A 26,645-nucleotide genomic window follows, 5' to 3' on the forward strand; every position below is an offset into this window, starting at 1 on the left:
ACTTTGGCGTTCGAGACCGCAGCGCATGACCTTGAATGTGCCGCGCTGATCACTGGGAACTGGCGGTTTGCTTCTACAAATCTATTCGTCTGCGACTTCAAGTTTATTTATAATCTTCATATATTATTTGATAGTGTTGTGACTTTGTGCCTGACAGAGTGTGAAACTGACCCATTTCTCCAATATTCATAAACATTGTGTGATTTCGCCTATTTGTTTTTACGGCTGACGATGACCTAGACTAGGGTCGAAACCGGTCTCATTTAAATAAGAATGTAATTACTACATTTCTTTCTTTTATGTATTGAATTGGTTGAACTTCAATTATTTAATTTTTAATGTTAATTGCCGCTAAGGGTCAAGACATTTATGGTTGCAATTGTCGTCGTTGGATGCCCACTGTTCACAGTTCTTCCAAGACAACACCAGGAACTGTGTGTCGATTTTGAAGGCCCTAACAGTTTCCGAGATCTCGTCTCTCTCTCGATCATTGTATAGGCTATTAGTAGGATGTGCTCGCCACATCCAAAGGCATTATATACCTACTGCCGGGATTCTTTCAGGCCACCCCTAACATGGGGAAACAGATGCCTTTTGCAGCTGCCCCTAAGATGGAGTGCAGACACTCTGCTAGATGGACTTTTGTAGTATTACCTCCACCAAGGGACCATCAACCCTCCTAAAGAGCCTCATCTACCCAAAGCCATGGGCCTCTTTAGATTGTACTCTTATTTATCCCCGAGTCCTGGGTTGCCTCTTCCGCCATCTCTTCGGTACCAAAGTCCACCTTTTGCCGTTGAGGTCTTCACTCCTAACCCTGAGCTGGGACACTTACCAGATGTTACACACTGGGTCAGTGTGCTCTGGGACTCAAATAGGCAGGGGCCCCAGTCCCTGAATACGGCTGCCTCCAAAGAGGGTCCCTACCTGCTTCCTGCTTACATCATATTTATTACTTGTAAAGTCCGGCTCCATGGCTAAATGGTTAGCGTGCTGGCCTTTGGTCACAGGGGTCCTGAGTTTGATTCCCGGCAGGGTCGGGAATTTTAACCATCATTAGTTAATTTCTCTAGCACGGGGACTGGGTGTATGTGTTGTCTTCATCACCATTTCATCCTCATCACGACACGCAGGTCGCCTACAGACGTCAAATCGAAAGACTTACGCCGGCGAGCTGAACATGTCCTCGGACACTCCTGGCACTAAAAGCCATACGCCATTTCATTTTCATTACTTGTAAATAACCATCTGTCATTCCCAAGTTGCTCATGAAAACCCCCCAGTGTGCGCGTGTTAATGTAAGTGAGCACTGGAATCTTCATGTACAAAGGACGTGTTGTATAATAATCTAGATGTTTGTAGATATCTTTACGTTATGTTCCATAGTTTCAAGACAGTTCTAGAACAGGGACTTACAAAGGTTTTTCTGATATTGTTATAGGATCTTCCAGGCATCGTGTAGTAATACTGTGTTGTAAGAAAGCAGAATTATCTAGATTCCTAGCCAGTATATATATGAAGAGTGTTGAGGAAAGTTGAGTTGAGTTGTACCAAGATGTGAGTTGGTGTTGTGGTTCAGTTGTTTTGATACTGAAAGTAGTGAGTTGTTATGGAGTTGTGTTGTTGATATTGCATTGGCAGATAAATCGTGGTTTATTAAGAGTGCTGTGATGAGTTGTTGTTGTAGTGAGCTATTGTATATAAGTCGTACCATATTGATACCGCTTTGCAGGGAAATTGTAAATTACTGCGTATATACAGTATTTCAAGTGTTACTGTACGCAAGAACCTCATTTATCCGGATTAAATGGGACTGGAACTGATCCGGATGACCGAAAATCTCGATAATCCGGAAAAACTAAAAAAAATACAGTACATGTTGTGTAATATATTAACATAAGTTGTACAGTAATTCCTTTTACAATTGTACAGAAAAATATTAGACCACTTTTCTTACATTTACGACTGTTTTATGCACTAAAATAATGTGTGAGCCTTTTTCTGTTTTACATTTGTGTAGCGTTTGTGCGCAGCACGATCATGAAGACGTTTTGCTAACATCCAAGGATCAATTCTGCCGGTGTGTTTTCAGTCTGGGATTCTAAATAGGCCATCAGTTTGTCCAGTTGCATTGTTGCATATCCGTAAGTCATTGTTTCTTCTGATGGAGCGCCGGTTTCATTTTCGAATTTACCATCACTCTCGTCATTACCTGCGCAGGAACAAGAGGCAATAATTTATTCACCTTTCATTATGGCGTAGCCTGAATTACAGTAATTTTTCTCCAGTCATTTACGTTGTTTACGTCCGAGCATCCAGGAATGCATGCAAATGTGTCAAGAAACTCAGAAGAGTCCACGGTTTCCCATTCTCAATTCCAGGCTAATGCCAGGACGGTACCTTTGATACACTGCAGCCTACTTACTTCTAATCCCTGTCCTTAACTGTCCTTGGCGGAAAAGACATTCAAGAAGAATCGACCCCGTAAAAGAAATACTGTAGAAGTAAAAATAAATTTTTATTATTTTCGATGCAGATAAACCGGAGATTCGGATTAATGAGGGCCGGATAAACTAGGTTCTTGTGTATTTATGTTGACTGTAAATATATATAGATAAGTGTAGTCAGTGATAGTGGTATTTATTATTATTTCACTACATCACTTCATTATACTTCAAGTCTTTGTAAGGTAAGAGAAGTTGAATGTTTTGAGTTGTCCAGGTATGTTCTGACTGAACACTGGGTGGTATGGCAGTCTGTAGTGAATGAATGCATATATTGTGAATTTTGTTATGTGTTGATTTGTTCTTTTATAATATTCAGGAAGGAATTTCTAATTTCAGGAGATAAGAACAAGCTTCAGAAGATGGTTCAGATGGCATGGACTTTTGTAAATGATAGGTAAGGCATTTTCTCTCTTTCAGCATTGAAATCACCCCTGCCCTCATCCTTATTACAAGTAGGTGTTAGTAAGATGCATTGTTAAAAAAAAAAAAAAAAAAAAAAAAAAGGAGCAAAACTTGAGGGCAGTATTTCCGGTTCATTCAATTGAACTTGTGCTAAAAATATAAAGTATACCAAAATTAGGTTACATTTCTTCGTGTTCCATGACTGTGTTTGATGTCTAGTTTTTGTGATCTGGCATAAAGATCCAAATTTGGTTCAAAATGTGACATTAGTTTGCATTATTAAGTTCCATTTTAAAAGTAAGAGAAATGGTTAAGATACAAAAGTCATCCTGAAACTATTGAGCAACAACTTTTTCTGAACTAGAATTTATTCCACCAGCCCATAGTCACTGATGCACTGCTTTCTGTATGTTCTTTGTAATCTTGTAGTGTTGGCTTCATGTCTGTTCCTTCTCAAAACCAAAAAAGATCATAGAGTGTGTCACGTTGGTACTATGGTTAGGGTGTAGCAGAACTTCTTCCTACCCCATGTTCCCAGTTTGTTTTCCTAGTATACAGAGCAGAGTGCATTATCATGTTGAGGGATTTACCTTTCCAGGGTATTTATCATAGAATGTAAGATCGAGCTTGTAAAATGTTTGTATATATGAGTCGTCCAGTTGCAAAACCCGTTATGTGCAGGCAAACAAATTTTTCAGGAAGCACAAAATACTGTCATTTGTTATGCAACAAAGATAGGAATCTGAAAATTTGTAATTTACCTTTTAAGTGCTGAGTTACCAGTTGACTGTTTGGTACCTCAGTGCTGAGTTTTTTCATTCGTATGTAAATTTTTTTGTAGAAGCCTCAATTTTTAACTTATCACTGGGGTGATTAGCTTAAAATGTTTATAAATGTTGGTTGTTTATAAATCAAAATGCAAATGGAAAATTCTGCACTTATGTTAAATATTATTTTGAGAGAAAACAAAATTACACTCATGTGCCCATGCGTGCATTATCTTTATACAAAGTAAAGAGCCCAAAATAATATTATTTCCTAAAATCTGCAGGCAACTAATACATGTAACTTCTGAGAAGTATATAAGTTGATATTTTAAAATACTTTCCAGACCTGGAATGTGGTGATAGTTAAATGTTTTCTATTGGTTGTTTGTGATGCCAATTTGTTCAACTATCTGCACCAACTCCACTGCCACAAAAGTTTCTAAAAATCAATGATTTCTGGGTTGTGATCAAACACTACTTGGCCCGCAGAGCCTGTCACAGTTACCTGAAACTCTGGTGAAGAAAAGTTATCCATCTGCCACAAAATTAGCGATAAAATAGCTTTTGTACACACCATGTTTTTCTTCTTTCATTTAGGAGGAGGCTCTGTTTCTTTCTCACATACAATATTTTCGGCACTCTCTCTATCACTCTCACTTTTAAAATCGCTTAACAATTTCTTAAAATGATTATCTCCATCATCACTTTCGGCTGTGGTTAATAACTGAAAGATTCTGTGATCAGAAATAACATCGCTGCAAGAGAAACTGAATTGTTGTTCCACCATGTTTGTTTACATCACAGATGAACTCCACAGACTTCTACAAAAAGGTCTGTAAGTTACTTCCTGAAGCTGTAATCTCTGATCAGTTAGTTCTACATAATGCCCAACAGATAGCAGAACATGTCAGGGATCAAATTCGCACTCGAAAGTGAACCGGGGAACTCAAAAAATTAAAATTCTCGTGCACCGTCTATAGACGGGCGTAGCACTGGTGGACCGGCCGTGTCAGCGCATCTATAGGCGGGCGTAGCACTCATTGGATTAAACAGTAAGCGTTCATCTTTGTCATACTGCAATATCTCCACAAAATATAACTTATAGAACCCATATATTTTGCAAAAAACATTTGGACATAATGAGTTTTGCAGCAGTTTTGTTGAGATAAAAGATATGTGCAGCAGTATATGGAATAGTGTGTGCAGATTTATGGTGAATATTCTTTACTAGTTATGTTTGAAAGTAGTTCACTATGAAAATAGCATGAGTGGTAATAATTCTAGGGTTAGGTATCTAATCCCTACTCTTTGATCTTATGATTACATCAGGAAACCATCATTCATTCAAAACGTTTTATAAGTTCTTTAATATTTTGTACAGTTATATTAACAATCTGTTATTGTCCTCAACAAAATCTCGCACATCAATGTCATAGTCTGGCATTTCACCGTTTAAAGTTTGCCATTGGTCAAACAGTGTCTTGTAGAACGTGAAGTCATCGTTCCTTATCCACTCTTTCCCGTATTGTTTGGTCAGCAGTGTGTTCACTTCATTGAGCTTTTCTTTCTTAAGAGGAACCCCTTCCTCCACTGGTGCTGGCACACTGGCAGAAAAGGGTTTCCCATGCTTCAATATGCTTTTTGTTTCACCACAATCGCTGTTATAGTTTACTTCACCTCTTATCACACAGTTGCCTGACTTTGTTCGTTTAAGTATGATCCTCTTACAGGGTCCTGGGACATAATGAACTTTGCGCATAACACATATTGGACATAACGACTTCTGCAGCAGTTCCGTTATTTGTCACCTTTAAATGTATGGATTAAATGGCCTTTGCTCACGTATTACATTATTGGATTGTGTATTTTGATGAGCTGCATACAATGGCGGTGATAACTCGTTTTGAGAAAAAATGGACATAAAGGGTTTTGCAACTGGACGACACATATGGTTTCCTCACTTTTAATAAATTCAATCAGATTATTCCCATCTGGATACCCAAGACTTTCTGAATGATTGCACAGTCCTAGCTGACTGTGCTATTCCATGCTCTGCGGTTTTGTTTCCGGTTTATAATGAGAAAAGGGAAGACAAAATGGTTCCAAGTTGAAACTGGTCTCTGACAGGGGAGTGTACTATTCATCATAGTCATGGATGAAATTCATAAGAACATTAAACAGAGATTGGGAAGACAGGCAACAAAAGCCATGTTGTTTGCAGATGATATACTGATATGAGGTGAGGATGAAATGGAAGTGCAAAAACAAGTAGATGTATGGAATCAGAAAATAGAAAAAATTGGGATGAAAGTAAGCACAGAGAAAAGTAAAACAATAGTGTTAACAAGGGGAAGGAAGGCAGGAAGGAAGAGGAAAGATAAAACTGAATGGTAAAATTCTGGAAGTGGTTAAAAGTTTCAGGTACTTGGGAAGTATAATCACAGAAGATGGAAAGATAACCGAGGAAATTGGGAAAAGAATTAAACAAGCCAACAGCTTCTTCCAGTAATGGTTATGAATTTCATGTTTTTGGTCCGTATTGAACTGAGAATAATATATAAGTAATAAGGAATATTCCTTGTATTATTAACTATTACCATAATAACATCTCATTTCACTTGTTATTCTTTAACATAACATTTTCTTAGGATTTCGCCAAAAGTGATCTTTGCTCCAATACGGCTGATGATGACCCCTAGATGGGTCGAAACTAGTACCGTGTAATTTATAATTTTGTGAATATATTTTAGTATTGAAAAGGTGGAAACGTTTACGTTGTTATTATTATTACTTATATATTAGCTTCTTCCAGATTGTAAGCGGTGTTTTGTGGAACCAAGATGTCCCGAAGAAATGTAAGAAAATATTATATTCAATCTATTATGAACCCATACTAATTTATGCAGCTGGATCGTGGACTACAACAAAACGAGAGGAGAGTAGAATACAGGTAGCGGAGATGAAATTCCTAAGAAGTATCGAGTCCAAGACCAGAAAGGATATAATTAGTAATGAAGAGATAAGGAAAAGGACAGGAATCTTGAAACTTCAAGACAGGATAGAAACAACAAAGCTGAAGTGGTATGGGCATATGATGAGAATGGAAGAAAAGAGACTGCCAAAAAGACTTTCTTCAGTGAAGTTAACAGGAAAGAGACCACGAGGAAGACCCCAAAAGAGATGGACAGATTTAGTGTGGGAGTGCATAGAGAAGACGGAAGGAAAACCAGAAGATGTACTTAAAAAAGGAGAAGATTGGTGGAGAGACAGGCAGTGAGGGAGGTCCTTGATTCACAACCCGACCCGGGTAGCTAGAGACGGGAAATGAAGATGATGATGAATTATGAAACCATTTTGTTCATTACTTTCAGTATGACCCCCAAATTCATACTTCATTTAAAATATTTCTCATTGACTTGAATGTCATTAGAATTTTATCAACAGGAGGAATCTATTTCACAACCAAATTTGAATTGTGACCAGTCATAAGCCAATTAAATTGTCATTCTAAAATTTAGGTCCTGAAACAGCCTCAGAGCTTATCACATCATGCATACTACTACACATCTGCACATATCAAGATTTGCACCTTCTCATCTATATTGAACTATAGTTTATTTGATCATCTTTGTTATTTTTGTTAAGATAGCTGTTGTCATCAGTAAGCCTAGCAGTGTATCTTACATTGCATCTGTTGCTGAATAAATAGTGAATATGCTAATGATTTTGAAAGTATTTTCCACAGAAATACTTTGTTCAAATAAAGCAACAAAAAGAAAACAGTATAGGCTCTCAGCAGTTATTCGAATGAAGTATTTCTTTATGATAAGCACAGATCTGGTTCACTTCTCACTGGACACTGGATTTCCAGTAACACAGACGATCAGTCATCTTGACATTTACAATATGTGAATAGAGTATTTAATTGATTTTTAATAGATTTGCAATTATCACTGTGTTTACCTTCTGTGAAGATAAGACTCAATTCCATTTGATACCTAAAAATTAAATCCCTTTCCAATATTGAGTTTTTTTTCTTTTAAATTTTAACCAAGCTTGCATATATATATTTTTCTCATCCTTTTATTCTCCTGTACACAGCACTTAATCTATGTACTGTATCTTGTACTTCTGTTTCTATCTTATCTCATGTCACATCTTGTGAAGTCCAAAACTAGCTCATGGAGGTTATATGAGGGTAAATAATATTAGGAGAGACCCGTAATAATGATAGTGTACAGCCTCATCTGCCGAAATGCAAGAGTTCTAAGTAGATGCCGTCAAGGTGACTTGTGTGAATTTTAATGCTTCATTTTCATCAACAGGTTATGCTACAGTACTGTAGGTCTAATAGATATAGAATGCAATAGTTGTGGACGAAGAAAGTGTCAGCATAAGGTATGGAAACTGAAGCGAACGTGAACAGTAGCTTGCACTTGGATTAGATGGGAAATTTTTTTAAAGTCAGTAATTTTGCTGCATTCAAGATCAAGTCTGCCTTTGCTGGTGAGACCTAGCATTTACTGTGTGCGATGTCTTTCGGTATGGGCTAGAACAGATTTGTTACTTTCATTGACCAGTCTTGGTCTCATCCTTGACTTTGACAGTATGAAAGTGACTGAGGTATGAGTGGTGCTAGTCATGCCATTCCTTCTGCAGCCAGTCGCTGTTATGAATAATGTGAAAAGTTCGCTCGTAGGGTCGGTTGGTGCATATATTTCAGTGGGTTTGGCAGACTGATATGCAATAATAGAAGTAAGTTTTTCAGTCTGTCAAAGCACAAAATATAACATTTAGAATACTATAACGTGCTTGTAAAAGAGCACATTAATAACGGAATTACATGTTTTGTTCTACAAGAACCGGCTCAGATTCTATCAAATCACTTAGAAACATGCGTATACTACATACTGGGTAGTCGGAAACAACGTGTACCGGGTGTATGAGCATTAGAGGGTTGGTCATACTGATAAATAATTGGAACAAAATAGTAACCTCGCGCCGCTATAATTTTATCAGCTGCTGAAGTTAGCCGATCCTATAGCTGTGCAGGCGACTTCAGATGAGTTTTGCGATGCGGTGTTGCTAAATCTGCAGAACGCCAGTAGAAGAAATAAACTTCTCCAGGGAAGGGACTTGGACCACCCTGCTGATAGGCTTGGCCCACAGCAAGGATGCTATGGTGGCATTGGCTGAAAACCACGGTGTTAGTATTTGATGCTCATTTCTCGACACGGCTCTCAAGTAAATACAAAGTATGTTACAAGTGTTATTTTAATATCCACCTATTCAGTACAATATTGTACACACATACATATACACACACAGTGTGATTAGAAACAACGTGAACCTATCATTATTGCATTGGTCATACTAACAAGTAATTTGATAAAATTACGTCGACATCTCGTGCCGTTGTAATTTTATAAGCTGCTGAAGTTAGTCGATCAGCTTGCTTTGCGGGTGAATTCAAATGAGTTTTACGAGGCGGTGTTGCTAAATCTACATGTGGTCTGGTACAATTTGTATTGAATAGGTGAATATTAAAAATAAAACTTGTAACATGCTTTGTATTTATGTGTATTTCAATACAGACCTAACATGAGAATTATAACATGTAATGGCTCTCAAGCCTGACCAGGCCACATGTGGATTTAGCAACACCGCCTCGTAAAACCCACTTGAATTCACCCGCAAAGCGATCTGATTGACCAACTTCAGCAGCTTATAAAATTACAACGACGCGAGATGTCGACGTAATTTTTCCAAATTACTTGTTAGTATGACCAACGCTCTAACGCTAGGTTCACGTTGTTTCCGACCACCCTGTATGTATATGTATGTGTGTACAATATTGTTTATGTTGTGTAAACTTGTCAGTGATTGTGAAGGGGTGATACTATAAACAAGTGTGATGAATTATATGAATGTTGAAGGGAGAATTGTTTCATGTGTATCTGATCTGTTGTGTGTGATATTTGATTTTGTTTCCTGTATATCTTGTAAGATAGTTTATCTTTACTTCTACTGATTGTGATGTCATGTTTCTTTTTCAAGTATAAGGCTGTTACTATATGTTCTATTTTTCAGGTAGTTTATAAATTTATAACTCAAAATTAGTTTTGGCAGACTGAAGAACTTAACATAAATTTATTCTGATGCTACTGCTTTGTCTCTACTTCTGCAACCAGTGTGCATCAGGTGGGGTACTTGGCTGGATGCAGCATGGCTGTTATACGGACATTTTTGAGCTTATAAAGTCATTAGACTATGAATCTCATTGTTGAATCTGTATTGACGGTTGAACTTCCTTAAGAACTTATAAAGTCAGCCCTCAGAAAGCTAAACAAAGTTGATACTTTTGCATTAGGGAGTCTTTAGAACCTATGTGTGGGGGGTCAAGGAGACTTGGTACTGAACTCAAAGTGCACTTGCTTAAGTGCAACCAGTATCCAGTAATCGGGATACAGTGGGTTCGAACCCCACTGTCGGCAGCCCTGAAGATGGTTTTCTGTGGTTTCCCATTTTCTCACCAGGCAAATACTGGAGCTGTACCTTAATTAAAGCATGGCCGATTCCTTCCGACTCGTAGCCTTTTCTTGTCCCATTGTCACCACAAGACCTATCTGTGTCGTGATGTAAAGCAACTTGTAAAAAAAAAAAAAAAAAAAAAAAAAAAAAAGTATACATTAAATCTAACATTGCTTTCTTAAGTTTCACAATCACGTAACTTGAAAAGAAAGATGTACTACTTTCGTCAGCTCTGCAGCTCATTCTTGAATGAGAAGCTTGAAAATTCTCCTGACGAGTCCAGGAAACAACTTTTGGCAAAATTAAGGAATGTCGTATCAAAGTGTCCAGGGTACAGCAAACTTGTGCAGATAGGTAGTGTCCTTAGTGACAATGGAGATCCAAAGCCAAACAAAGAAGAATTTTCACTATCAAACAGTATGTTTTAAATATACACCAGTAACCTCATCCAATGTGATGAGAAGGTTTTTGTGATACAAGCTGAAAATAGGCAGAGCCTTCTTTTTGAAAACTTGAAGATGCGCTTGTTGTGAATTGTAATGCTGGAGTGTAGAAAGAAGCGCTTGTTGTGAATTGTAATGCGGGAGTGTAGAAAGAAGCTTTGACCTTTCACATTTGGAATGACCTTTCTCTCTTTTTTTTTTCATAAGCATAAATTCATTCATGAAATCAAAACACTTTGTTGCTTCTCTGTGTACATGTATAGTAGAGACAAGTGAAACGCTCCAGTATAACCTGTTTTGTGTGTGGTACCGAAGAGCATAAGAAATGCTTTTATTGTGCACTAATTGACAGTCAGCTGGTGGAAATAGTGGTATGTTCTTTGTGTATGTTTCATTTGGAAAATGTGCAGTCTTGTGTATTTTGGGGTGTAAATGTTCTATATGTTCTGCACATGAAAATACTGTTGTATTTTTTATATTTTTTAATATAAATGTAAATTGCTAATGAAAAACAAATAGCAAATTTTAGTGCGTGTAGGCCTGTACGCATATAAAGGATCCAAGTTTAGATGTTTTTCAAGGTTGTGAATCAACAGAGTGGCAAGGAAGGATTTTAGGTCTAATCCTCTCCTGACAGTTGTAGTGTTGTAATGAAATGGAGGTAATTGTTAATTTACAAATGGAGAGAGTTGACATGTTATAGGTAAAACTGAGCAAAGTGAATTGGCCGTACTACGTTTAGGGTTGCACAGCTGTGAGCTTGCATTCAGGAGATAGTGGGTTCAAACCCCACTGTCAGCAGCCCTAAAAGTAGTTTTCTGTGGTTTCCCATTTTTGCACCAGGCAAATGCTGGGGCTGAACTTAATTAAGGACACGGTTGTTATTTTCCCACTCCTAACCCTTTCCTATCCCATTGTCGCCGTAAGACCTATCTGTGGCGATGCGACGTAAAACAAATTGTGGTAAAACTGATATGAAGCTCTCTTTGATACATCTCAGGATTGTCCTGAATGTGTTTATCCAGCACTACTCTTTTGGATAGCTTTTTTGAAAACAGCAAACTGTTCATGTTTGTGTAGGTGTGCCCGGGGTATATTTAATTTACTTTCTACATCAGTTGAGCATATTTAGGTACTCTAGTAGCAAAAGAAGACAAATCAATTAGTACTGTGAAAGGTTCTGAAGTAACCTTTTTTTTTTTTTTCCTTTTTTTTTTCGCTCGTTACAATTTGAAAATAGTTTATGATGTCTGAAGCCATCCCTTTTCAGTTTTGCATCAGTTAATTTATAACTCTTAGGCTCTTCAGTCTGCCAAAACTAATTTTAGTTATTCTTTTTCATGTATAATTCTGTTTCCGTGTTTTCTTTTCCAGGTAGTTTATAAATTTATTTATTCAATATTGCATACTGAGAGGCTGTGGATTAGACCACTGATTTCAGACAAGTAATTTCTGTATTGAAATCAACCAAATTGTGCTTTATTTGGGGTTCATCGACTGATTGCAAAGTTTGTTCAAGTGTTTTACATGCGTGATAGTGTTGTCTTCCGTGGCTGAGTTTTTTTAATGATAATGTTTCCACTAAATTCTTAAGTTTAGTTATGCACAAGACGGCAGCCATCTTGTTTTAGTTTCTGGTTTGTCGTTGATTGTAAAATTTCTCCTTGACCTTTTCGACCTAGGTGTCCTTTACTCCAACTAAGGAATGGAAGTCATCTTGTGTTAGTATTCATGCGTCGTGTATTTCCAGTATGATATTCAGTGTTTAAGTTATTCTTTGTTATTGTGTGTGTCAGACAGAAGATAACGAACAATTGCCTGACGTCTGTGTGGGAAATAATGTGACGTTATATTCATTGAATTACTTCTCTGTGAGATATGTCATTTGAGGTTTCAGAGTTTACGCTGGCATCTCTGAAGTGGAAGTTTAAGTTCTTACTAGTGCTGCTGATTCGTGGTTGTTTCCATCGTGTGAATTAATAAAACTGTCCTATCTGCAATAAATTCGTTAAAGGAACGAAAGTTCTTTGTATTCATTGGTCTCAAAATCATCCTGATAAGCCTATTAAAGGAGATGGTATGATAACTACATCACAGGATTCTTTTTTTTTTTTGTGAGGAACCGGCTTTGTATAAGAATAATGCACATATGCTATGTCGTATTCCGAAGGATGCTAGGTATTTCGTCGCCAAAAATTTATGTCACGTAATAGTGTGTTGCATTTCAGATAATACTGAGGATTGCTGAAGACATATAAAGCTACATCCCTTGTATCCAGTATTAAACATAACTTAAAAGAATTTAAATTGTCATGTCTTGTGTAGTGATACTACTAATCAAAATTCATATTGTAGAATATTTTATTGATAGTGTCTACTCTACAGTTCATATTTTAAAGGTGTGGTCTGCGGGTTAGAATTCGCCCACGATAACCTCTGCTTGTCGTAAAAGGCGACTAGAAGGGGACCGAATATCTCCCGGTATAAGGAGATCCCTGACAGCAGATGCCAACAGTCTCCTTGAGAGTGGATGAGCGGGTGTAGGTCTAGGCACTCTATTGTCCAAGGGGCAAGAAATTGCCCCTAACGGCGGAGGAACCAAGTGTTCGTCAATGGCAGTAGAATGCAGAAGGCAATGGGAAACCACTGCATTAAAGGTCCTGAAGGACATCCCTATAAATTCACATAACATGGCTCGGAAATTAGTATCCGGAGTTTTGATTCCCCCGATCGGATCTCCGTAGGGGGGAATGCTGCAAACATAGTTGTGAAAGATTGTGTCCTTGACAGTGCTAGAAAAATCAAAATCTATGACAAGAAATTACGAGTTGGTACTTGGAATGTACACAGTTTGTATATGAGTGGAATACTAGTAAATGTGGATGCAGAAAGATGTAGATTGAAAGTAAACATCCTTGGATTGAGTGAAGTAAGAGGACTGGATCAGGAATTCAGAACACAAAGGAAGGATATAGGTACTTCTCGGGAGGAACTGACACCAATCACAGATATGGAGTTGCTGTGTTTATTTCATCAATGATCGCAAATTCCGTTCTAGATTTTGTACCACTTACGGATAGAGTAATGTTGCTGAGGTTACAAACATCACATCGGATCATGAAGGTTATTCAGGTCCATGCACCAACTGCTGATAAAGATGATGATGATGAAGTAGAAGCATTCTATGACACCTTAGAGGAAGCTATAAAAATAATTAAGAATGGAGAAATAACATTGGTCATGGGTGATTTTAACTCAAAAGTAGGGGCTGGCATTGAAGGTAATACTGTAGTCAGACATGGTCTTGGTGATCGTAACATAAGAGGAGACAGACTTGTTCAGTTCTGTATGGAGCACAGTTTGTTTGTCTGTAACTTCTTCTTCTTCTTCATGTGCCATGTCCTCGCAGAACGTTGGCGATCAGTAGCATGATCTGTTGTTTGTTCATAGCTGTTCTGAACAGAGTAAGCTTTGTCACCCCAAACCACTGGCTCAGGTTGCCGAGCCATGATGTCCTCAAAGTATTCTAGTTTCCTTCTCTTGATGGTAGTGAGAATTTCTGGTTCTTTGTTCATACGGTGCAAAACGTCTATATTGGTCATTTTAGCTGTCCAAGGTCTGTAACATGTCTGTAACACATTCTTCAAACTACTTCTTCGGCGGCTTTACACAAGGGTATCACCCACCGATAACGACGAAAAGATCGTAAGAAATCAAATTGATTTCATCTTGGTAAAGCAACAACTAAAGAAATATGTGACATCCGTTAAGACGTATCCAGGTGCTGATGTAAATAGTGACAACAATCCAGTTGTAATGGACCTTAAAATGATACGTTTTAGAAAAATTAAAAGTATTGTTAAACCATCCAAGCATATAGATATTAGGAAACTATTGGATCCCAAAGTAAGAACTAATGTTGGAACTGCATTGGAAAAGATGGAATTAATAACATATAATGAATCATCAGAGGTAGAATCCACATGGAACGCCATTAAAGATAGTGTGATTGAAATCCAGGAAACTGAAATTGGACACTGCGACAACATCAAAAGACAGAGGTGGATGACAGATGAAATTCTAGAACTTATGGATGAAAGGAGAAAACACAAAAATACAGATCACATTCAATACAAAACTCTAAACAAAGCTGTACTCAGAAATTGTAGAGAAGCCCGAGAATTATGGACGACAAACAGGTGTAAAGAAATTGGGATCCTTCAAGAGAAGCACGACTACTTTCACTTGCATAAGAAAGTGAAAGAAGTTGGTGGTTTGCAACGGAGACGATATAGTCAAATTTTGAGAGATGCCAATAATTAAATCATCTTGGGTGTGGAAGGGAAACTCAAATGATGGGAGAAGTATATAGAAAATCTCTTCAAAGTTGATGGAAATGATCCTCCCTCACCTGACGAGAGAATAAATGAAAATACAATGTAATTATTAAATTAATGTAGTAATGGTCCACCTTTCAATACTATAATATGTAATACTCTAAATTACATTAATTAGGGACTAGTTTCGGCCTGGGCTGGCCATCTTCAGCCTTAATGTAAAACACCTAATAACTAAACAAATGTACATGCACACAATTGACATAAAAACAAATGAAAACAAATATATACAAAGTGACATTAAAAACTGGGATGGAATATAAATAAATTTGAAAATGAACTAGGTTCTAAAATCTTGAGTATGTTCATCATTGAGAATAATTTCAAGTATTAAGTATTAATTTATATACACAGAACTGTTAGTTCTAATACTGCTGATCATTTCAATAGGAACTGGTAAATGTTGATCCTGTAGTTTGTCATCAAATCTATATGTATGGTGTTAGCTATATGTAATCCATTGGACACTGCCGTAAATAACCACTAGCTGACAGGGAACTGTTAGATGTTGTTTCATCTTCAATCAAAATAATAAATGAGATGCTCTCATGGTGCTTGTTAAATCTTGCTGAAATGTTGTTGGACATTGTCAGGACAGCACATGAAGATGTGGTTAACACAGATCATTGTGTCTGGTATAAAATTTTTGCAATTCATTGCGGTGCCCATGAAGTTAACCTGATAAATTAGATAAAATTAAATTAATGAATTGAATGAGAGAATGTGTTAGTTAGATGGCATAGGTTATATGAGACTTACCTCTCAATACAGCATGAGGTGTGTGGTCCATTGTTGAGTGTGTTTCAGACTAACTGTTGTGAAATTCAAACGAAAAGGAAGGAGTGGGGAGGGGAAGGTCAGAAGGAGAGGGGTTGGGGGAGGGGGGGTTAAGGTGGGGCTGAAGGATGTGGGAAAAAGGATGGTTGTTGAGGAAATGTGCTGTGAATATTGTGAAAAACTGAATTATGACTTGTTGGTTTGACATTGCTGAAAATGGGAATTAGAAGGTCAAAAAGGATATTTGGATATATATGCTGTCCTACAGCTGAAAATTTATTGTATTTCAGGGCATTGACATGTTCTGAGTACCTTATCTTAAAATTTCTCCCGGTCTGTCCGACGTAAGAAGAATTACAGCTGTTGCAAGTGATCCTGTATACTCCTGATTTTGAATAACTATTGAACTTGTTTATGGATGTGGCATTATGTAAGATTTGTGCATTCCTATTCTTTGTTTTGAAAGCTACTTTTACATCGTGCTTTTTAAAGATGTTGGTGACTTGGTAGATTTGTTCGGTGAAGGTAAAGATAGAAAGAGAGGAGTTGTTTTTCTTATCTTTTTTTCAAGGTGGTAGAAGGGCGGTATTTATATTTATTGATTATTTTTTCTATAAAGAACCTGCTGTATCCATTGGATTTAGCTATATGACGAATAGTGTTCAACTCATTTTTGAGGTCTCTTTTAGACATTGGAACATTGAAGGCTCGGTATACCATGCTGTTGTATGCTGCTCGTTTGTGAATTTGGGGGTGTGAAGAATCTTGACGGATTGTGGTGACTGTTTGGGTGGGTTTTCTGAAGATCTTATATCTTAAGTAACTTGGGTGTCTGGTAATAGTTAGGTCTAGAAAATTTATTTTCTGTTCAATTTCGGATTCAAGTGTGAATTTTATATGTGGGTCAATGTTATTTAGATTAATGAGAGTGGTAGCTGCATTTGTAATGCTCTCATCCATAATTACTATGGTGTCGTCTACGAATCTTGCCCAGAAAAGGATGTTGTTAAAGTTATTATTACCATCCATTTTGGTGTGTTGTAAAAAATCCAGGTAGATCTCAGCTAAGATACCCGAGGCTGGTGATCCCATAGCCAATTCTTCTTGTTGATAAATAACATTATCGAAAGTGAAATAGTTGTTGCTAATAACTAACTTAAGCATAGACATGAAATCCTGTATTTCTAGTATACTTAATCCGCTGTATTTGCTTAAATTGTTTTGAATGATGGGGTATATTTTGGAGGTTTGTATGCTAGGATACATGTTTACAATATCGAATGAGTGGAGAGAATGATTGGATTGAATGTTAAATTTTTTCAATTTATCGATTAGTTCTTTAGTGTTTTTGACGGATTTGTTCGATAAGAAATGATATTTTTTTCTTAAAAATCTTTGAATGAATTGCGATGCCTTGTATAAGGGACTTGGTCTATAGTTAATGATCGGGCGAATGGGGATGCCGGTTTTGTATATTTTGGGGAGGGCTTTGGCGGTGAGTAAACCTGGGTTCATATTAATTAATTTAGTTTTTTCTTGATCTGTTAAAAGATATGAAGTATTCTTGAGGGTCTGCTTAAGTTGATGTTGGATTCTTGCAGTAGGGTCTTTCATTATTGTAGAGAATGAGCTATCTTTAAAAAATTGATTTGTTTTGCTTACATATTCGTTCTTGTCCATTATGACGGTAGTGTTGCCTTTATCTGCTTTCGTAATTATGAGATTATTATCATTGATTTTCTTTTTTAGAGCACGTATTTGCTTTTGTGCGATGATAGAATCTTTGTAGCTATTGTTGCCATGAGTAAGGGGTGAATTATGGGAGTTACTGTTATCTGGGTTGAGAACAGAGTTTAATTTTCTTTTTACTTCAAATCTTACTTCGTCTTGTTTATCTGCTGGTAATTTATTAATGGCTAATTCTGCTTCTACTGTTGTAGTGATGGCTGTGTTCAGTGTGTTAAAATTAGGCCAATTGTGTTTAGGGCCCTTGGCTAAAATGGAATTTTCGTCTTCAGTCAGTGGTACTTTGGACAAATTTATGATCAGAGGGTGAAATTGGTTGGGCATGTTAGGCCTGGTGTTTTTGTTGGTTTCTTTAGTATGGTTGTTGTTGAGTTTAGAGTTCATTAACTTATGCAGCTTTTTCTCTAGGGTATGTTGTTTCTTTGATAATTCAATAGATAATCTATTGTCAACTTGGGCTTGAAATAGGTTCCAGTGAGCATTCGAAAGTAAAGTTGTGGTGAACAGAAAATAAATTTTCTAGACCCAACTATTACCAGACACCCAAGTTACTTATGATATAAGATCTTCAGAAAACCCACCCAAACAGTCACCACAATCCGTCAAGATTCTTCACACCCCCAAATTCACAAACGAGCAGCATACAACAGCATGGTATACCGAGCCTTCAATGTTCCAATGTCTAAAAGAGACCTCAAAAAAGAGTTGAACACTATTCGTCATATAGCTAAATCCAATGGATACAGCAGGTTCTTTATAGAAAAAATAATCAATAAATATAAATACCGCCCTTCTACCACCTTGAAAAAAGATAAGAAAAACAACTCCTCTCTTTCTATCTTTACCTTCACCGAACAAATCTACCAAGTCACCAACATCTTTAAAAAGCACGATGTAAAAGTAGCTTTCAAAACAAAGAATAGGAATGCACAAATCTTACATAATGCCACATCCATAAACAAGTTCAATAGTTATTCAAAATCAGGAGTATACAGGAACACTTGCAACAGCTGTAATTCTTCTTACGTCGGACAGACCGGGAGAAATTTTAAGATAAGGTACTCAGAACACGTCAATGCCCTGAAATACAATAAATTTTCAGCTGTAGGACAGCATATGCATGACTATAAGCACAAATTCACAGACATAAAACAAGATATGGAAATTCTCAAAATCATCAGTAAAGGACCCCTCCTTAACATTACCGAAAGCTGCTTCATACATTTAGACCAATATTTCAACCCAAATCATAATCTTAATGAAATTTCAGAAAAACCAAATATCCTTTTTGACCTTCTAATTCCCATTTTCAGCAATGTCAAACCAACAAGTCATAATTCAGTTTTTCATAATATTCACAGCACATTTCCTCAACAACCATCCTTTTTCCCACATCCTTCAGCCCCACCTTAACCCCCCCTCCCCCACCCCCTTCCCCAACCCCTCTCCTCTGACCTTCCCCTCCCCTCTCCTTCCTTTTCATTTGAATTTCACAACAGTTAGTCTGAAGCACACTCAACAATGGACCACACACCTCATGCTGTATTGAGAGGTAAGTCTCATATAACCTATGCCATCTAACTAACACATTCTCTCATTCAATTCATTAATTTAATTTTATCTAATTTATCAGGTTAACTTCATGGGCACCGCAATGAATCGCAAAAATTTTATACCAGACACAATGATCTGTGTTAACCACATCTTAATGTGCTGTCCTGACAATGTCCAACAACATTTCAGCAAGATTTAACAAGCACCATGAGAGCATCTCATTTATTATTTTGATTGAAGATGAAACAACATCTAACAGTTCCCTGTCAGCTAGTGGTTATTTACGGCAGTGTCCAATGGATTACATATAGCTAACACCACACATATAGATTTGATGACAAACTACTGGATCAACATTTACCAGTTCCTATTGAAATGATCAGCAGTATTAGAACTAACAGTTCTGTGTATATAAATTAATACTTAATACTTGAAATTATTCTCAATGATGAACATACTCAAGATTTTAGAACCTAGTTCATTTTCAAATTTATTCATATTCCATCCCAGTTTTTTATGTCACTTTGTATATATTTGTTTTCATTTGTTTTTATGTCAATTGTGTGCATGTACATTTGTTTAGTTATTAGGTGTTTTACATTAAGGCTGAAGATGGCCAGCCCAGGCCGAAACTAGGCCCTAATTAATGTAATTTAGAATATTACATATAATAGTATTGAAAGGTGGACCATTACTACATTAATTTAATAATTACATTGTACTTGCAATTCAATACGGATCAGAACCATGAAGTTTATAACCTATAAATGAAAATAGCCCTGAAGTAACAAAAAGTGAAGTTGTACATGCCGTGAAACTTCAAAAGAATGGTAATGCAACTGGACCTGACGGTGTGTACGCTGATGTTGTCAAAGTAATAACAGAACACGAATCTACCAGTCTCAATATCTTATCATTATTCAATCAAATATGTGTATCAGGAGAATTACCATCAGACTGGCTGAAATCAACCTTCGTACCACTACCGAAGAAGCCTAACTCGTCTCAGTGCGATGATTATAATATGATAAGTTTAATGTCTCACGTACTCAAAATATTCTTGCGAAGCATTCACGCTAGAATATACAATAAATGTGAATCCCTCATGGATCAGAATCAGTTCGGTTTCCGAACTGGTGTTTGTACACGTGAGGCATTCTTTTCATTAAATGTGTTGTTACAGAGGTGCAGAGATATGAATGTTGATGTCTATGCATGTTTTATAGACTATAAGAAAGCTTTTGATTGTGTCGGGCACAATAAGCTGATAAAGATTCTGAGATCAACAGGTATTGACTCCGGTGACTTACGTATAATCAGTAACCTGTACTGGAATCAGTTTGCAAATGTCAAAACTGATCAAGGAACTTCTGAAACTGCTTCGATCAGCAAGGGCGTACGCCAGGGTTGTGTACTGTCACCTCTGTTGTTTAACATTTACTCAGAGGCAATCTTTAAAGCAATATTGGCAGACTATGGTGGGATCAAAATTAACGGGAAAATCATCAGCAACATCAGATATGCAGATGATACTGTTGTCATAGCTGATGGCATGCCTGCCCTTCAGTGCATGATAAACTCCTTAGTTCAGCACAGTGAAGAGTTTGGATTATATGTTAACCCCTCAAAGACGAAACTGATGGTGTTCTCTAAGAAGACAATTCGGACAAATCTCACAATAAAAGATAAAATAGTTGAGCAAGTATCTGGGTACCATTATCTAGAATCGAGCAGGCCGGGATACAATTCATTATCATGAAGAAATTCTTTGTGAGGTCAGATCTCAGTCTGCATCTACGAATTCGTATGATCCGCTGCTATATATTTTCTGTTGTCCTATATGGATGTGAAAGCTGGACTCTGGATCCAATCATAGAAAAACGTATTGATGCCTTCGAAATGTTCCTGTATCGCCGTCTCTTGCGGATATCCTGGGTAATGAAAATCTCAGATGCCGAGGTCCTTCGTCAGATGTAAAAGCAAAAGGAACTACTGCTCACCATAAAACAGAGGAAAACACAATACCTAGGACATATCATGAGAGGTGAGAGGTATCAGTTATTACAGCTGATTATCGAAGGAAAGATATAGGGGAAGAGATCTGTTGGGAGAAGAAGAAATTCATGGCTGAAAGAACTTCGAAGATGGCACTGCTGTACTTCAGAAGTGGTATTCCATTCTGTGCTGTCAAGATCAGAGCCAGTTACGTGGATCGCCAACCTCCGCTCAGAGAGGGCATCTTAAGAAGAAGAAGAAGAAGACTGTAAAATGTAACAGTTATAAATTTGCAAATAGCACATGTATGCTTTTGTATCACGCAGCCGCATGGAGTTTTATAGGATTCGGAAAACGCTGCAAGCAGAATGGGATGTGTCTTAGAGAATATTTGTACTGTGGGCTGGTATATGAATGTTTGAACTATATTTCTGTGTAGTAAAATAGTAAAAGTTTAAAGAACTTATTTTGTAAACTGAATCACAATTTTCCACTTTTTAAGCACATAAGTACATATTTTGGAAAAGCATATACTTATCTGAGCTCTTGTTCTGAGAGTTGTTAACATACTATTGTTGTACATACTATAGATTGTAAGTTGATAATCTGTTTGTTCCGTCATGCTTTGTAATGTGTTGTCTTTTCTTGTCCTGTTTTAGTCTTTGCACAACTTTATGTTTACAATGGGAGCCAGAAATTATTGCCGTTGCGCTTATGTATTTGGCTGGAAAGCTGAGCAAATTTGAAGTTGTTGATTGGACAGGTCGTACAGCAAAACATCTCCGCTGGTGGGATATGTTCGTTGAGGATGTGACCATGGATTTACTTGAAGGTATGGGAAATTTTGAAAGGAACGAGCATGCTGTAACCACTCGAATGGTACATTGTTGTGATAGTACCTGCAGTGAAGTTATTGAGAAGTAACCAACAATTTGTTACTGGTTTGTAGACTGTTTTCTTAATTTAAATGCAGAAATACAGTATGTAAAATGTAAAATGAATACAAGTTAGTTAAGCCTTTGGAAGTTGGCCGTGGTTCAGATCTCGGATAATGCAATTTAGGATTTTAAAAATGAGAATTCGGATACCTGTGATTCAGAATCCATGCATAACTGGAGATTTCATGCCTATAATCGTATCAGCAGTCATTGTTCAACTACAAGCTTGTATTACAGGTTACGAACTTCATTCTGTATTGACGTTCGAACTCTTGCATCTTGTTGTAAGACAAGCATGCCTGATTTTTATTTTTTGAATTATTATTTTTTAAAGCCTCTGTAGTGAAGTTCAGTCAGGGTATTGTAGTTATGTCTGAGAATTGCTATGAATCAAGTAATAATTCTGAACAGGCCTATTCCAATACATTTGAAGTGATAATACATAGATCTAAATCTTAACAGTCACAATCAACACAATATTTATGGATGTGAAGTCTACTGATCTAAGCTGAACATCACTGCCACTGCCTACATCACTTTCACTAAGTTCACTATCATAGCACTCGCCGTCGCCCTGTGATTTCAACATTTCTATCATTGTCTGAAGATACATCATTCTAAACCATCACATTGCAATATTCAAACAATTCTTTTCACAGTTACAGTAGAAGTCCGCTATAGCGAGTATGGCATATAACGAGAACCCCGTTATACCGACAACTATTTTCTGTCCCTTCAAAATTCCGATATTAAACTGTGTATTATCCTTCGGTTACAGCCAGAGCCCTATCATTGGCGCATCCGTTATTACGAGCGATTAAGCGCGCAATATTTTTTTGTTATCGATATTTATGCCCCGAATGTGTTGCATGAAATCGAATATCTACGGAATCGTTTTCTCGCTATGTCCACTAGCATGTTCTCTCGTCGACATTCGAAGGCGATGTCAGAGTTGATTAGTAATACCCGTCGACTGCTGTTCTGTAAAGAAAATTCGAATTGAAAGAGAACATATTTTTGTAATACGTGCGTAAATAACGTCTCCAATAACAGTTCTAAACGCGTTAAAAATAAAGGCTGAGTAAACGATCGCTTCAAGTAAAAATGGGATACACCTCGAGATATGGCAGAGTGTGTAATTGATTTCAGAGGTTAGTTTATATTTTCTCGCGTCTGGTTATATTACGGAAAGGTTATTATCATGTAAATTTATAGCGAAAAGGTTATCATTTCTCTACTGGCACTTAAGTATGTTTTCATCATACGTATAGTACGGTAAAGTTAGGATAGGTGACGCTGTTTGAATGAGGAAACTGGAACGTTTGCCGCAAAATGCGATCGATCATCTTTGGTACGGTATAGTTTTCTCATTTGTGCATTTGCGAGCTCTCTCGTCGACATTTGAAGGCGATGTTGGGGTCGAAAATTCGAAATGAAAGAGGATAAGTTTTCGTAATAAATGCGTAAATAACGTGGCCGACAGCAGTTGTCAACTCATTAAAAATAACTGCTGAAGTAAACGATCTCTTAATTTTAATGTTATATACTGAAATTAAAAATGTGATACACCTCCAGATATGGCAGAGTAGGCCTACATTGCTGATTTCAGAGGATAGTTCATATTTTCTCGCGTCGGGCTAAATTTTGGAAAGACTATTCACATGCAAATTTTTAGCGAGGATAAATCAGCTCTACATGCGTTTCAAATATGTTTTCACGACACATACCGTATACGGTTAGGTTAGGTGACGCCATTTGAAGAAGGAAACTCTGGAGTGATACCATATTTCTCCGAATCCAAGACAACGTTTTATCCCTCAGAATTTTATGCAAAAAAATCAAGGGTTGTCTTCCATTCGCGGCCTATCAGGAATGAATACCACAGGCAACTAGCGTGGTAACCACACCTCTTCTTTCCACCCCGCACGCGCACGCACACACAAAATTCGTTGACAATAAACGACCGCCTTTTTATTATACATCGCTAGCCGTGACAGCCGGTTGTACGGTACCTGTGTGTAACGTCACTGGATCTCAGGCAATAGTGAAGAAAGAATCACATTCTACTAGCCTCTACAAAAACGTTTCTCAAATCGGCAGAATGGCATCAAAACATGCGAGACTTCGAATTCTTAGAAAGGCCTCGGCTACTCGGTAGCAGAGTTATAACATGTCTAATGTACCCGGCTCGTTGTAAAATTAAGTTTTATAGACAGCAGGAACATTTTCGTGATGGATAGTCGTAAAGATACGTGGAACAGGTATTGGCGGCAAATTGTCAATGGGTTCTCGTCGATACCGTATTATGATTTGTGATCTTAATTTTCAGATTTTGGTATCTGTGTGCCATTTTTCTTGCCTGGTTGGCTTTTCTACTGTTGTTTATAAGTTTCATTTCCGTATTGATAGATATTACTTTACAAAAAACAATATAAATATGAGTCTCCACCTTATCAATACAAAATTAATTTACATTAAGCTGGTAAATATAGTCAAGACTAGTTTCGACCCCTAGGGGGTCATCTTCAGTTGACATGCATTAAAAATGTATTTTTTACAAAAACATCACATGTAGTGGTAAAAGCTTAAATTAATTTGAACCGATCATAAATGTTGGTATGTCTGGTACATTTGGGCTATTGTATGTGTCCAATTTTGAGTTTTTAGCACACAGTGTGAAGGTAGTTGATTAACTAGTGTGCATCATCCATGAAGTCACATGTTATTTTTTATGCTACTACCATCCAATTTTATGGGTTATACAATGTGGAATATACATACATTTGTGCAAATCAACAGTGGCAAGTTTAACAATATACATTTAAAGTTGGTTCATAAATTACACAAATTGGCTATTGATTAGTCATATGAAAATGTAGGACATTGGTTTGAACACTTTTGACTGAAATATCAATGTAACACCTTACTGGCATATATCTTAGATGCTAAAATCAGTTTATAAAGCCTGTTATCCTTGATTGAGTCTTGGAATAGGGTTAAAAATTTTAAATAAAAACTATTGCTTAGTATAGGCATTAAATAATGCTGTTAAAATGGACATATAACTAAAACAGTGGTATATGTATGCCATATATGCCTGGTTAAAAACACATTACATTAATGTTATTGATATGTGGTGCTACATGTACATTGTTTTGGAATAAATGGGGTTGACATTTATGATCGGTTCAAATTAATTTAAGCTTTTACCACTACATGTGATGTTTTTGTAAAAAATACATTTTTAATGCATGTCAACTGAAGATGACCCCCTAGGGGTCGAAACTAGTCTTGACTATATTTACCAGCTTAATGTAAATTAATTTTGTATTGATAAGGTGGAGACTCATATTTATATTGTTTTTTGTAAAGTAATATCTATCAATACGGAAATGAAACTTATAAACAACAGTAGAAAAGCCAACCAGGCAAGAAAAATGGCACACAGATACCGTATTATGATGCCAATTTTAAGTTAATTGTTATTAAACACTCGGAAATGTAGAATAATTGTGCAGCCTCAAGAAAATATGGCATAGGCCTAAGTAAAGCCAATATTTGGCGTCAGCGTGAAAACAAAGATAGCTAAAAAATGTGTACTGAACAAAAAGTGCATTCAGTGGTCCGCAACAAGGTCGCTTTAAAGAAGTCGAAAATGAAATTGTGAGGTATGTGTTCGAAAAACGCAAGGGTCGAATGGCCATACCGTAGCGCAATAAACTTGTTCGTTGACTTTCAGCGTCCGCGATTAGGCCTATACATCGCTAGCCGCTGAAGTTGGCCGAACCCAGCAAGCGAGACGTGCGTGTAGCGGTAGCCGGTTATATCTGATGCTGAGTGAAACTACCGTAACAGTTTTATAGATAGCAAGAATATTTTCCTGGCGGATCGCCATATTGTAGAGATACATGGAATAGGTATTGCCGGCAAATTTTCAACGGGTTCTGTTCGGTATTATGATGCCAATTGTAAGTAAATGGTCATTAAACCCGCAAAATAAAGAATAATTGTGCATAATTGGCTTGATTCCATCAGTTTGTTCATGAATGACGAGTCAAAGGGGACTGTGGTAATCTGTGGGTGGGTATGTTTATTCTGAAGGTCTACCAGCTGGCCCTGCTGGTGGTGAAGTCAAAAATTAAGAGAGATACATTATGAAACACAGTCTCCTTTGCTATGGAGGCAGTTGTCTTGTGAAGAAACTGAGGTAATTGTTAATATACAAAGAGTCCGCCTCCATAGCGTAATGGTTAATGGTATTAGCTGCCGTCCCGGAGGCCCGGGTTCGATTCCCGGTCATCATCATCATCATCATCATCAATGTCCCTCTCCAGTCGCCTGGGTGTGGTTAACAAGCCTCGTTCACTCCTTTCTGTCCTTCCACTTTACTGCACCATTACTTCTGCCACATCCAATCCAGCTTCTCTGATGTCCTTCCAAATATCATCCAACCACCTTCTTCTCGGTCTTCCAACTGGTGTATTTCCAATTCTCTTCTTGCTACCCGTTCGTTTCCCATTCTTTTTACATGTCCGAACCATCTCAGACCGAGCTCGATAGCTGCAGTCGCTTAAGTGCGGCCAGTATC

The 26,645-nt window shown here is 37.3% G+C and overlaps 1 protein-coding gene across 5 annotated transcripts in view; it reads left to right on the forward strand.

Annotated features, from left to right (window-relative positions):
- CycK (cyclin K) overlaps positions 1 to 26,645 on the forward strand; it is a 215,275-nt gene that overhangs the window by 81,670 nt on the left and 106,960 nt on the right. For all 5 annotated transcript variants that reach the window (XR_010858552.2, XR_010858551.2, XM_067136494.2 and 2 more), the window contains exons 4-5: positions 2,844 to 2,901; positions 21,779 to 21,951. Coding sequence is in view for 3 of the 5 variants with exons in the window: in XM_067136494.2 (XP_066992595.2) it covers positions 2,844 to 2,901; positions 21,779 to 21,951 (231 nt within the window). In the remaining 2 variants the exon portion in view is untranslated. The remainder of the gene's footprint in view (positions 1 to 2,843; positions 2,902 to 21,778; positions 21,952 to 26,645) is intronic.

The sequence above is a fragment of the Anabrus simplex genome, chromosome 1 (genome assembly GCF_040414725.1).
Source record: "Anabrus simplex isolate iqAnaSimp1 chromosome 1, ASM4041472v1, whole genome shotgun sequence".
Taxonomy (NCBI): Eukaryota; Metazoa; Arthropoda; class Insecta; order Orthoptera; family Tettigoniidae; genus Anabrus; species Anabrus simplex.